Below are 13,316 nucleotides of genomic sequence, written 5' to 3' on the forward strand. Positions count from 1 at the left end.
AGAGGGAAGAGGGAAGGGGAGAGGGAAGGGGAGGGGAGGGGAGGGAAGGGAGGAGAGGGGAGGGGAGGAGAGGGAAGGGGAGGGAAAGACAAGTGGGTTAGACCAAAACTTGAAGTTCAACGGTAACAGAATAAACTGGAAATGTCGATTGTCTTCATCAAGGACTCAAGGAAGCTTATTGTAAACCCAGGCCTTCAGGTTTCTAAGCTGTGCTCCCAGAACCTGTGAGATTAAAGTAGCCAACTACAAAGCTCTTTAGAATAGCCATGAGGAGAGTACTAACTTGTAGAGCTGTGGTGGCTGCTTCCAAGGAGACTCACTAACCTGTCTGTCCAAGCCACTTAACACCTCAAAGTGAGATTCTCAGAGTATCAGCCTGGAGTAGGAGCCTAGAACATTCATAAGCATCTGTGTGCACAGACTACCCTGAAAATCCATTTCCATTCAGGCAGCACGGGTGCTCCCTCTACTATTCTCAGCAGGCAACAGATGTCACTCATTCAATCAACTTCCACATATGAAGCATATGTTTTCTGTCAGACCCTGTCAAGTAGGCTTGAACAGAGCCCAGCTCTTATCCTTAAAGAATCCTCAGATCGCTGGAGAACAAGGACAAGAAAATGATTCTAATGCAGTGTGCTATGTGCTGTAATGTGCTTGCGTAGGCTGTGATGGAAGGAAGCTGTAAAAAGAGGGCACAACCAAGAAAAAAGCTTTCCAAAAAGTAGGGATTTTTAAGTCCTGAGTCGGTCGGGTCATGGCATATAAATTTAATCCCAGCATGCAGGAGGCAGCGACAGGCAGATCTCTGAGTTCAAGGCCAGTCTGCCTGCTAGATAGCAAATTCCAAGCCAGCTAGGATTACACAGTAAGACCTTGTCTAAAGGATGGGTGGATGGAGAGAAACATAAGAGACGGAAACAGATGAGAGAGAGAGACAGGGAGAGAGAGAGAGAGAGAGAGAGAGAGAGAGAGAGAGAGAGAGAGAGAGAGAGAGAGAGAGAAATCCTGGACATGGTTATAAAATAAGTTAAGGCTAGACGTGGTGAGAAACTGATACAGAGAAAAAGCTCAGCCTTGACTGGGAAAGTAACTGGTAAACAGAAATGAATGTTAAATACTAATGAAATCATCATTATAATAAAACATCTGTTAGACTTAAGGAAGAAGGACTAAGAAGACTGAGACAGGTTGTTTTAGTTTAGTTTCTGTTATTCTTATAAACTACCCCAACAAAAGGTAACTTTCAAGGAGAAATGACTATTCACCTTACAGCCCATCCTTGAGGAGAAGTCAAGCCAGGAGGCTGAAAGAAGCAGTCACAACCTCAGTTGAGAGCAAAGAGAGAACCAATGCGTACAAGCTTGCTGCTCATCTTATGTTCTCATTTTATACAGCCCAAGCCTAGGGAATGATGCCGCCCACTCTTAGGCTGGGTCTTCCCAGAGCAAAGAGAAAATCAATGCTTACAAGCTTGCTGCTCATCTTACCTTCTCATTTTATACAGCCCAAGCCTAGGGAATGATGCCACCCACTCCTAGGCCGGGTCTTCCCAGATAACCCAATAAGAATGTCTCTTACTTGGGACTGGAGAGATGGGTCAGTGGAAGAGTGCTTGATACCCTTCCAGAGAAACAGTTTGCTTTTCAGTTCTCTCTTGGGAGCTTACAACCTTCTTTCACTCAAGCTCCAAAGAATCCAACACTCTTCGGGCCTCCATGGGCACCAAGCATGTATAAAATGCATAGAGACATGTTCATAGACAAAACACCCATACACATAAGTTACTAAAATAAAGTTTTAAAAGGAAATCAAAGACATGCTCACAGACCAATCTAATCCAAACAGTCTGTCACTGCGACTCTCTTCCCAGGTTATTCCAGACTAGGTCAAGTTGACAAATTCAGACCCAAAAGGACATGCCTGGTATATACTCACTAATAAGTGGATATTAGCCAAAAAAAAAAAAAAAGTACAGAATACCCAGTACACAATCCACAGAACACAAGAAGGCTAACAAGCTGAAGGGCCCAAGTGAGTATGCCTCAGTTCCACTTGGGAAGAAGAAGAAAGCAATCATGGGGGTCGGGGGAGGGACCTGGGTGGGAAAAGAGACAGGAGGGGAAGAGGGAAACATGATCAGGTATGGGGGGGAGAAAAACTGAAGTTCTGAGGGCCAGCAGAAAGAATAGAAACAGGCAACCTCAGGAGGTAAGAGGTGAGGAGACCCTCTTGAATGTACCAGAGACCTGGAAGGTGAGAGTCTCTCAGTTCTCAAAGGGAGGGACCTTAGATGAAATGCCCAACAGTGGAGAGAGGGAACTTGTAGGACCCACCTCCAGTAGAAAGACAGGACTTCAAGTGCAGGAATGGAGTTGCCATCCCACAGTCAAAAACTCTGATATAGAATTGTTCCTGGCTGAAAGACTGCAATGACAAAAATGGAGAAGAGACTGAGGGAAAGGAGGTCCAGTGACTGGCCCAAATCGGGATCCAGCTCAGGGAGAGGCCCCAAGGCCTGACACTGTTACTGATGCTATGGTGTGCTTAAAAACAGGAGCCTAGCCTGACTGCCCTCCAAAAGCCCAACAAGCAGATGAGAGAGTCAGATGCAGATATTTGCACCCAACCAATGGACAGAAGCTTGGGACCCCTGTGGTTGAATTAGGGAAAAGCTGGAAAAAGCTGAGGAGGAGGTGACCCTATAGGAAGACCAGCTTTCTCAACTAACCTGAACCCCTGAGATCTCTCAGACACTGAGCCACCAGCCAGGCAGCATACACCAGCTGATATGAGTCCCTCCGACATATCATAGTCAGCAGAGGGCTGCCTGACTGGACTCAGTGAGAGAAGATGCACCTAACCCTCAAGAGACTTGAGACCCCAGGGAATGGGGAGGTCTGGTGAGGGTGGAGGTGGGGATGGGGGTGGGGGAATCCTCTTGGAGACAGGAGGAGGAGGCATGAGATGAGGAACAATCAGAGGGAGGACCAGGAGAGGGAATAAAGACTGGACTATATAAAAAAAAAAGATTAAAGAATAATAAAAAAAAAACCTAACCATCAATGTGAGCTGATTGCATGTGTTTAAGAAGTGAAAAAAAGAGACCTGATAATAGATAACAAATTCCTGAAAGAGGACAGCAGCAAAGCTGATTAGACCAAGGGAAGGAATCATGAAGACCTGGAGTGGACTGGATAGAATTTATAAATGGAAGATATGGGAAGTGAAAGAGATATGTAAAAATACTGCCATGTTTTCTGGTCTGAGTTGGTCAGATGAATAATGCCATCCATTGACATGTCAATAAAATAGTTAAAGGTAGATTGGATGGGAAGGGATGTTAGGTTTTAAATTTTTAAGTTTGACAGGATAGTGATTTAATAAGTATGAATGCTTGGTAGACTGTTTAAAATATATTTCAGGTTCTAAAAAACAAATGAAGTCAGATTTAAGATTTGAACCTTACTGGCTGTTAAAATCATGAGCCTTTGCATATGAGAATGTGAGAAGAATCATTAGTTTGGAACAAAGGTTAGGTAAAAGCTTTATGCAATATAAATATTTTAGGAGTAGTTAAAAAAAATAGGAATCCATCAATGAAAGTGAAACAGATTTTCATGGCAGATAGATAATAAATCCAGAACAAGAAGAGACTTGAGTGTGTTATAAAGGCTCTTAGGAGTGGCTAATCCACCTTTTCTCACTGAATCAACTATTTAAAAGATGCAGAAAGGAGGCCAATGTGACAGTCTCCTTGTAAAAGGAGCTCCTTGGTCAATAATACTTGTGCCAAAAAGTGTCAGCTAATCAATATTTGTAGCCCCCATTGTAGGTGATTTCTAGCTATCTACTCTGACTGGATTATAGTGTCACAACATCCTACAAGCAGGGGCTAAACCAGCTGGGTACCTCACCAGCATGCTTTTCTGCCCAATCGGCAGCGTTTCCTCCCTGTCTACCTTTCCTCTACTGTCCTTCCAAATTTGCCAGGTTGGGAGCATATCCTAGGGGACAGGGGAGCAGGGGGGGATGGGATGAGAAATTGTGGGAGGGGGACTGGGAGGGGGCAATGGCTGTGTTGTTAAATAATTAACTAATTAATTAATTAATTGAAATGCACAGGCCAAAAAAACCTTATTTCTAGAAAATAGTTCTTAAATCCTTATTCTTCACTGGTGTTAAATGGCTACGGCCTGAAGCAGGGAAGAACAGGTTCCCAAGTCCAGCAGTGTTATGACAAAAGTGGACAGAAATGAGACAGAAACTGGTAAGTGAACATATTCTGGGGACGGAGCTTCAAGCTGCACCGCCCAGAGTGGAGATCAAGAGGCCCACTCAACAGCTGATGGAGTCCCAGACTCCTCCGCTAGGAAGCAGCACAGAGCATGGAACTAGAAACAGCAAGATCACTGACCCAAATCCCATGAGAACAATCTGAGACGGTGCCGAGGGTTGTAGGAGGAACTAGATGAACCGGAGGAGGCAACCAAAGAGGCCAGGCCTGTGCAGTTCATTAGCAAACAAATCCTCCAGTTGCAGTCTATATAGGTGGAGGCAGCCTAAGGCAGTGGCTTGTAATTAAGTGGAGAAAAAAAAATGCAACCAGACCTTTTTGAAAGGCTCAGTGACATTTTAAAAAGTAAATAAACATTGGATTTAGAAATACAGAGGGAGAAAAGAGTCTGTGGTAATAGAGAGAGCTGCTGTTGCTATAATGAACTTGCACAGGAAGCAATAAAGCAAAGAGAAGAAAGAACGAGGAGGGAAAAGTGGGAGGAGAGGGTGAAGATAGAAATAAAGAGGGAGCCACAGGGGATGATTGGCAATCAGACACTAAACATGCAGTAGACAAATGCACATATATATAAGAGTTATTTTATGTATATGAATACCCTGTAGACGCACCAGAAGAGGGCATCGAATCCCATTACAGATGGTTGTGAGCCACCATATGGTTGCTGGGAATTGAATTCAGGACCTCTGGAAGAGCAGTCAGTGCTCTTAACCACTGAGCCCTCTCTCCAGCCCCAGTGCATCTATAGTAAAGTGAAAATAAAACCAAACACAGGGGTCTGAAAAGATGACTCAGCAGCTGAGAGCATGTACTGCTACCACACAATAGGCAGCTCAAGGGGGAATCTACTAACTACTGCCCTCTTCTGGACTCCATGGGTATCTGCATGCACACACACACACACACACACACACACACACACACACACACAAACCAAATGATCAATTCTAAAAATTAAATATAAATTTTGAACCATTGTAGGGAAGAAATGTTAAAGCCTCTCACACACTTCAGGGGGAAATGAGGACATTCGAAGCTTAACATATTAATAGACATGGGTAATGGCTATAGGAGAAAGTATGCCCGTACCTTGATTTGTAATCAAAGAGAGTTCAAAGTTATATCAGGGAAAGAAAGCTGCACTCCAAAAGTAAGAGATTAACGAGAAAGAAATAACACCTAGAATTTGCTGCTGAGATTCTTTAAAGGTAAGGGACAAAGAGTGTCATGTCCTCAAGGTCATTGGCAGGCTGAACTCAAACCACTCCATCACAGCTCTAAATGGTGAAAGACAACGGAATGATATAAATAGATCTCTCCAGGGAAGAGGGTTTAGCCTCAATATTTCCATTCACTGGCAGAAAATCATTCATGTGAAAATGCACACAAAGAAAATTTTCAGACACAGAAAAAGATGTGAAAACGGCCCCTATTAATTATGTCTAGAAAGATTAACAGGAATTTAAAGGGCATTAGAGCTGATCGGTAGAATTGAAATATTAACGTACACTATCTAGTTTACTTAAAAACCAGCAAATAAAACAAGCCATTAATCTTACTCTGATTGTGAGGGTAATTGGATGACCATCTTTTTCTGGTTCAATTGGGTTAAAGCCCAGGGTTGTGTCTCTAAGGATGTCTGGCTTCAAAACATACCCAGAGCCTCCGTTATCCAAAAACTTCCCATTTTGCAAATCCATAGGCACTCCAGGGGTTTGAAAATTCAAGGCCACTGTGATAGAGAAGTAAGTTGACACTGTTAGGAAATGGGCAGTATAGTTCAGTGGTGTGTCAAAATCCTCAAATACTGCCTATCTTCATGTTTTCTAAAAATATGGGTCATTTACCTAATAATTCATGGTTTTTTAAATGTTATTGCTGTCTTGTCACGGTGGTTTAAATAAAAACAGTCACCATAGGCCCATAGTGAGGGGCACTGTTAGGAGGTGTGGTCTTGTTGGAGTTGGTGTGTCCTTGGAGGAAATGTGTCACTTGTTAGGGTGGGTGTTGAGGTTCAAATACTCAAGGACAGGCCTAGTGTCTCTCTTTCTTCTTAATGCCTGAGGATCCAGATGCAGAACTCTCAGCTACTTCTGACCATATCTGCCTGGATACTGCCATGCTTCCCATGATGATGATAAGAGACTAAACCTCTGAGCTGTAAGCCATCCCCTATTAAATGCTTTCTTTGGTAAGAGTTGCTGTGGTCATGGTATCTCTTCACAGCAATAGAAACCCTAAGACACATACTCATGTTACTGTGTGTCTGTGAACTATAACATTTAATTTGTAATTTAAATTATTATATAGTTGTTATTTGTTGGGTTAGTTTTCAAGACAGGGTTATCAGGTAGGCCAGATGGAAGTCTCAAACTCTCCATATAATGGAAGAAGACCTTGACCTCCTGAAGCCCTTGCATCCCTTTCCCTGGTGCTGAGATTATAGGTATGCCCAATGATATCTATCTACTTTACAATTTGGAATAAAGAAATGAAAGTGGCGTTCAGTATGGATTACAGAAAAGCAATCCACATGTCAGATAATATTCAAGGAGTGTAGAGATAAAGAAAATAGGACTGGGGCTCAAAATCAGGACCAGAGTATTGGTTTAACTTGTATAGGGCCTTGGATTAAAGAGACAGCACCAACTATATCACAGATATCCAGGTCCAGGAGGTGGATATATTCCCTGAGAAGGCAAGAAACTAATCTATAGAATGCCTGGTAAGCAGTCCTGGTGCAAGCCCTGCCTCAAGCCCTCACTATCCTACTCCCCATCTCCTACACGTACGCCTCTCCACAGTCCAGGTGATGAAGAATGAGATCCGGACCCTGAGTGGTTGGTGCTGATATCATACCTGCTCCATGGTTAGCATCAAGGAGAATCTGGCATGGAGAAATAATCAGCCCTGTGACCCTACTCACCTCCTGAGACTGTGAGCGTCAAAGCTCATATAAGTTCAAAATGATGAAGGGCACTTGGCTTGAAGAAGACTTGGGCCTAACTCAAGCAAGGAACTTGATCTTCAATCCCTTTCCTATTCATCCAGTATCCCTCTCCCTCAAATGCACATATTTCACTATCCAGACCTTGGAAAGCCTAGATTAATTCACAAGGTCTGAATACTGAAATATTAGTCTAGGCTTTCCAACCTTCACCTACATCTGCCCCTCCAGCTATTTGGTGAAAAATTTAGCTCTAGACACCAGTGATTTACCATGAGTGCCTGATTCTACTTCCAGGGCCAAAACTTTTCTGGAAATGTCCATGAACTCACATAAAGAATTCATTTCTACTTACATTTGTTGATAGGTCACTACCCTGCACAACATACCCATCTGACAGCCTACATTCCAAAACTCTTGAGGGTTAAAGTTAGAAGAGTCTGCTCTCATCAATTTGGGGTATACTCTGGTGATGAATGTCGCAGTGTGGAAAATAAACTCGTGGACTACAAAGAGAAAAAAGTAATGAAAATGTTTGACGCATTTGTAGTCAGCAAAACAAGATATTTTTGTATGTTACTCACTTATGTGAAATAATTCCATACATGACCTTTGCAAGAGTATTTATCAATCACAAAATAAAAGAGAACCCATGCATTCATGCTACAAAATAATTCATAATATTTTATAATTATTTTGTGGAGCAACTTAAGTACCCTGATTATTTACTTGAACTATTTCACTTTCACACTTCCAAATTAATTCCAAGTTAATACAAGATTATGCACAATTACAAAATAAAATGTTTTTAAGTAACATATTCACCAATTTTTAACCATAATTTTCATATTAAGATGCACTCACATGTAAGTCATATGAAGCTACACATTTTTAGTTAAATTAATTTAGTGATCATTTCACAGATTTAAAGGAACCTTTGAGTTATCTGGCTTAGCTCCCAATCCTCTGGCCCAGCATCTTTCCTCAGCTTCCAATCTCTTCTTTCAACCCTCTATTGCCAATTTCACTACGTCCCAACAGATCTATCTTTTTTAATGGCTATTTTATTTATTTACATTTCAAATGTTATCCCCTTACCAGTTTCTCCTCCACAAGCCCCTCTTATCCCCTTCTCTCTCCCCCTGCCTCTATGAGGGTGTTCTCCCTTCTCCTTCCCCCTGCCTCTATGAGGGTGCTCCCTCTTCTCTCCCCTGCCTCTATGAGAGTACTCCCCCTGCCTCTATGAGGGTGCTCCCCCTTCTCTCCTCTACCTCTATGAGGGTACTCCCCCTGCCTCTATGAGGGTGCTTCCCCTACTTCTATGAGGGTGCTCCCTCTTCTCTCCCCTGCCTCTTGAGGTTACTCCCCCTGCCTCTATGAGGGTGCTTCCCCTGCCTCTATGAGGGTGCTCTCCCTTCTCTCTCCCCTGCCTCTATGAGGGTACTCTCCCTGTCTCTATGAGGGTACTCCCCCTGTCTCTATGAGGGTGCCCCCCCTCTCTCCCCTACCTCTATGAGAGTGCTCCCCTGCCTCTATGAGGGTGCTCCCCCAGCCTTTTGCTGAGCTATTCATTTGCTTATAACATATACATAGGCATGCATATGTAATCTATATGTATTTTGTGCATTTCTGCTTGTCTATATTCTAAGTGACTTGGGATTTAAAATTAATTTGCATCCTTCACCATTTGACTGACATCCCTTTAGATTTTTTGAACACAAACGTCATGTTTTTTTCAAGAGTTTTCTCCTTTCACTGAACAGATCCCATTGCCACAACCATTGCTGACAGTATGACAACCACTCTTGAGAAAAGTGATGGCTATGTAAAGCTCATGGTATTTGCTAATCGGAAGGAACCCTTTCCTCCTTGTCCTAAACAGTATTCTTTAAAAAGCATTGCTAAATTAAAGGCCAAACGTTGTTCTGAAACCATGCTCCCTTCTGCACTGTACAGAAGACTATCCGTAGGCATAGCCTGCACACTCGGGACCTAGAGCTTAACCATCTACATACGATACATGAACCAAGGTCTCTATGATAGTAAGTTCTGAGTATCAACGTGATTGGGTTAAGAATCACCCAGCATCAGTGAGGTACACTTACATGTGTGTCCATGAAGGTATTTCTATGGAGGGTTAACTGAGAAAGGCCCCCCTTCAGTGTGGGTGGCATCATCCCATGGGCTAGGTCCTTGCATTGTTAATAAAAGGGGTGCACTGGCTGGTTTTGTGTGCCAGCTTGACACAGGCTGGAGTTATCACAGAGAAGGGAGCCTCAGTTGGGGGAGTGCCTCCATGAGAGCCAGCTGTGGGGCATTTTCTCAATTAGTGATCAAGGGGGTAGGGTCCCTTGTGGGTGGTACCATCCCTGGGCTGGAAGTCTTGGGTTCTATAAGAAAGCAAGATGAGCAATCTAGGGGAAGCAAGCCAGTAAGTAAGATCCCTCCATGGCTCCTGCTTCCTGACCTGCTTGAGTTCCAGTCCTGCCTTCCTCTGGTGATCAACAGCAATGTAGAAGTATACGCTGAATAAACCCTTTCCTCCCCAACTTGATGTTTGTACAGGAATAGAAACCCTGACTAAGACAAGGGGGAAATATGAAAAGCAATTGCTCACAGGCTTCTGTATCTCTCCCTTCCTTATCTAAAGAGATGTGAGGAAGCACTGCTTCCTGCCCTCACTACCATGACGCTGCAGCCACCATGCTTTGCCAGCCAGGAGGACTGTGTCTCCTCAGACTGTAAGCCACTGCAGCTTCCTTCCTGAAGTTGCTGCTTATTGGATATTTGGTCATGGCCATGAGAGCAGTAGCTAAACATGTTGCTTCTGAAGCACCAGAAGTCTCACACAATTTATTACAAATTCCCTACATGCTCTTCCTAGACACACGTAGAACTCAAATAAAAAAAGAGAAAATAAATCTACGCATGAGCTCAGCCCTCAATTAAGAATCACCAATAACCAGATGGCAAGTGTCTTTCCATTCCTTTCTATTTATATGCTAATTTTCAAATGGACTTGTATCATTTACTCCCATTTGCTGGCTGCCACTTGTTTTACGCGCAAGTGGGACAATGTACCGATCATTCCATTTTAGTGACATTATAAGATTTTATTTTGGGGATGTTTATGATGATGAGTATGGTAAGACTAGGTGTCTATGCAGTTAAATCTTTCTTCCTATCATTAATTATTTACTATCAATGACTTCTGGTCAAGAAAAACGGTCTACTCTCTTCGAGACATAGTAGCACTGTGCACAATGTCCTAGTCGCTTTTTAAAATTGTGCGTGTTTAATAGAGCAGGAGTGAGAGAGTGGTGACTACTCCCACTATGCACAGTGGTACTGATGCATGAATTTAAAAAGCTGTCTGACACTTTGGGGTGTCAGATGCCAGCTTAGTAAAGCAGGTCACTCAGTCTCTCCTGACTATACTGTGCAATAAGAAACACAGACAACCCAAGGTGGAGAGATGGCTCAGCAGGTAAGAATTCTCACTGAACAAACATGCAGACCCAGTTTAGATCCCCAATGCTTACTGCTATGAACAGAAACCATGACCAAGGCAACTCTTATAAGGACAACATGTAATTGGGGCTGTCTTATAGGTTCAGAGGTTCAGTCCATTATCATCAAGGAGGGAGCATGGCAGCATCCAGGCAGGCATGGTGCAGGAGGAGCTGAGAGTTCTACATCTTCATTGAAGGCTGCTAGTGGAAGACTGACTTCCAGGCAGCTAGGGTGAGGTCTTAGGCCCATGCCCACAGTGACACACCTCCTAATAGTGCCACTCCCTGGGCCAAGCACATATAAACCATCACACCCAACATGTCTACATGAACCTGTAACCTCAGCACTGTCACAGAGCAAGGAGAGGTGTGCATCAGTGAGGCTTGCTCCCTAGCTCCAGGCTCCAGGGAATATGGCAGAGAGTGACATAATAGGGCCTGTGGATCCTGCATGATAACAAATCCATGCATCCACATCCACATCTGCACATCAGTCTCCTCTTCTCTCCTCTCTCTCTCTCTCTCTCTCTCTCTCTCTCTCTCTCTCTCTCTCTCTCTCTCTCTCTTCCCCTAAAGTTTCATAAAGTATTCCTTCTTGTTGCCTACAATATAGTCTTCCATTGTACCCCATTCAATAGACTGCTGTGAAAGGTACATTTCCAAAGTACACAGTGGTCCAGGCCACAATGAGATTGTAGTCTCTTTCTGCTTACACTTTCTTCCAGGAAAAGCCAAGTGTTTTTGAGCTAGGCCCTGAAGCCCACCACTGTCCACCACAGGTGGCCCACAGAAGGGTCCATGCCTCACATTCTCAATCAAAATGCCATGACCTCCTTTAAAGCAGTTAAACAAGGGTGGTGGCATACACCTTTAATCTCAGTGCTCTATAAGTTCAAGCTCAGTCTCGTCTACATAGTTATACCCTGTCTAAAGAAATTTAAAGTTTTTTGATATACAACTTAATACAATTTAAAAATATGTTGTTTTGTGTATTTCAGAATGTAGATATTAAAATTTTTTGCATAGATATTAAGAATATAAATGCAACTCTAAATTATATTAAATGAATTGAAATTTAATAAGAATATACATCCATGTTAACTCCTTAACAGTGAATATTACTGATTTAAATATTCCATCCTTTGGAATTGTAAGCCTTTACCTCTCAATTTTGAAAGTTTTCGAGCTCGAGACTCTCCAATAGAATTGATCTCATTAAATTGCTGATAGATTCTTGAATATTGGAAGCTTCGCAACTTCTCAGCCTTAGTATAAATGACAAGATCAGATAGGGCCATGGCTATTCTTAGTTTCCTGGTCTAAAAATAAAAAAAATGTATTGGTTTCACATTTCATATTTTTGAAATTTTCCTTTTATAATAAAAAAATGCTTTTAAACAGATAACTTCAGTTTTTCTTAAGGTTATATCCCCCAAAACTCGTTGGGCTAAGTCAATGTGATCATTCTTATGGCCACAGTATTTATTGATCATAAGCACTAGACAGGCCTTAAAATCTAGTTTATGTGTTAAGGTTTAAGAATAGTAACTTTTAGTATTTTTTTGGCCTCCAAAGATCTTAGCTTATTCCCACAAATTTTAAAAATTTAAGAATTATAGCCGTGGGCATATTTCCAGTTTGTTCTGACATTTTGGGATAATCTTTTTATTGTGTAGTAGACACTTGCTCTTCTATTTTATTTCCCTCAGCCATGTCTCAGGTTTGTGAAAAACATCTCTTGTTCGTGCTAATACTACACATGAGTAGTTGATGCCGGTACATATGCGGTAGGTTTCTTCATAACATCCTTACTCTTAAACCTCATTACACTTTCCTTTGATCCATCCATTTTTCCCACCACCCTCTCCCGTGATCCCACTGGCTGATTCCAGTTCTTGCCCTCCTCCATTTTCATGTCACATAGATTCCCCTAGCTTCTCTTGTCCCACCCATATCAGTCTTATAGTTTGTCATTCCTTCTAGTCAACCTCGTCCTAACATTGTGTATATATACACATACATAAACACAAACATTGCTTCCTGTATCATAAAGAATGTGCAGTAATTTCCTTTCTGAGTCTGGATGGTCTCACTTAGTATAATGATATCCAGCTTAAAGTTAGTGGTGTCAAGAAATAATAAAGATCAAAGCAAAATAGGACATCTACATCATATACCCTTGCAAGGCTCAGGGAACATTACGGAAGAGGAGGACAGGAGCCAGAGGTCAAGGAAGATCGTTGAGAAATAGTATTTTCTAGACAGGACATAGCCATTGTACTCTGCAGTTTGCTTGCACAATATCAAGGCAGCCAGAATTCTACCAAGGAGAGAGAGGGGCTCATGAGAGTCTAAGGGCAGTGGAGCGTCACCGGAGGAAAGAAACTCAGGTTTCTGTGGTAGTGTGGCCCACACTAGGGCTGTCCTACACCCATGGGCATAGAGGTTTCTGTGGTAGTGTGGCCCACAATAAGGCTGTCCTACACCCATGGGCATAGAGGTTTCTGTGGTAGTGTGGCCCACAATAGGCTGTCCTACACCCATGAGCATAGAGGTTTCT

At 42.6% G+C, this 13,316-nt stretch overlaps 1 protein-coding gene across 10 annotated transcripts in view; it reads right to left on the reverse strand.

Moving 5' to 3' along the window:
- Window positions 1–13,316, reverse strand: part of Plcz1 (phospholipase C zeta 1) — a 55,235-nt gene that overhangs the window by 7,161 nt on the left and 34,758 nt on the right. For all 10 annotated transcript variants that reach the window (XM_031383736.1, XM_031383737.1, XM_031383733.1 and 7 more), the window contains 3 exons: window positions 11,919–12,075; window positions 7,634–7,750; window positions 5,857–6,029 (listed from right to left, as the gene is read on the reverse strand). In XM_031383736.1, coding sequence (XP_031239596.1) covers window positions 5,857–6,029; window positions 7,634–7,750; window positions 11,919–12,075 — 447 coding nt within the window. The remainder of the gene's footprint in view (window positions 1–5,856; window positions 6,030–7,633; window positions 7,751–11,918; window positions 12,076–13,316) is intronic.

The sequence above is a fragment of the Mastomys coucha genome, unplaced genomic scaffold, assembly GCF_008632895.1.
Source record: "Mastomys coucha isolate ucsf_1 unplaced genomic scaffold, UCSF_Mcou_1 pScaffold20, whole genome shotgun sequence".
Classification (NCBI taxonomy): domain Eukaryota; kingdom Metazoa; phylum Chordata; class Mammalia; order Rodentia; family Muridae; genus Mastomys; species Mastomys coucha.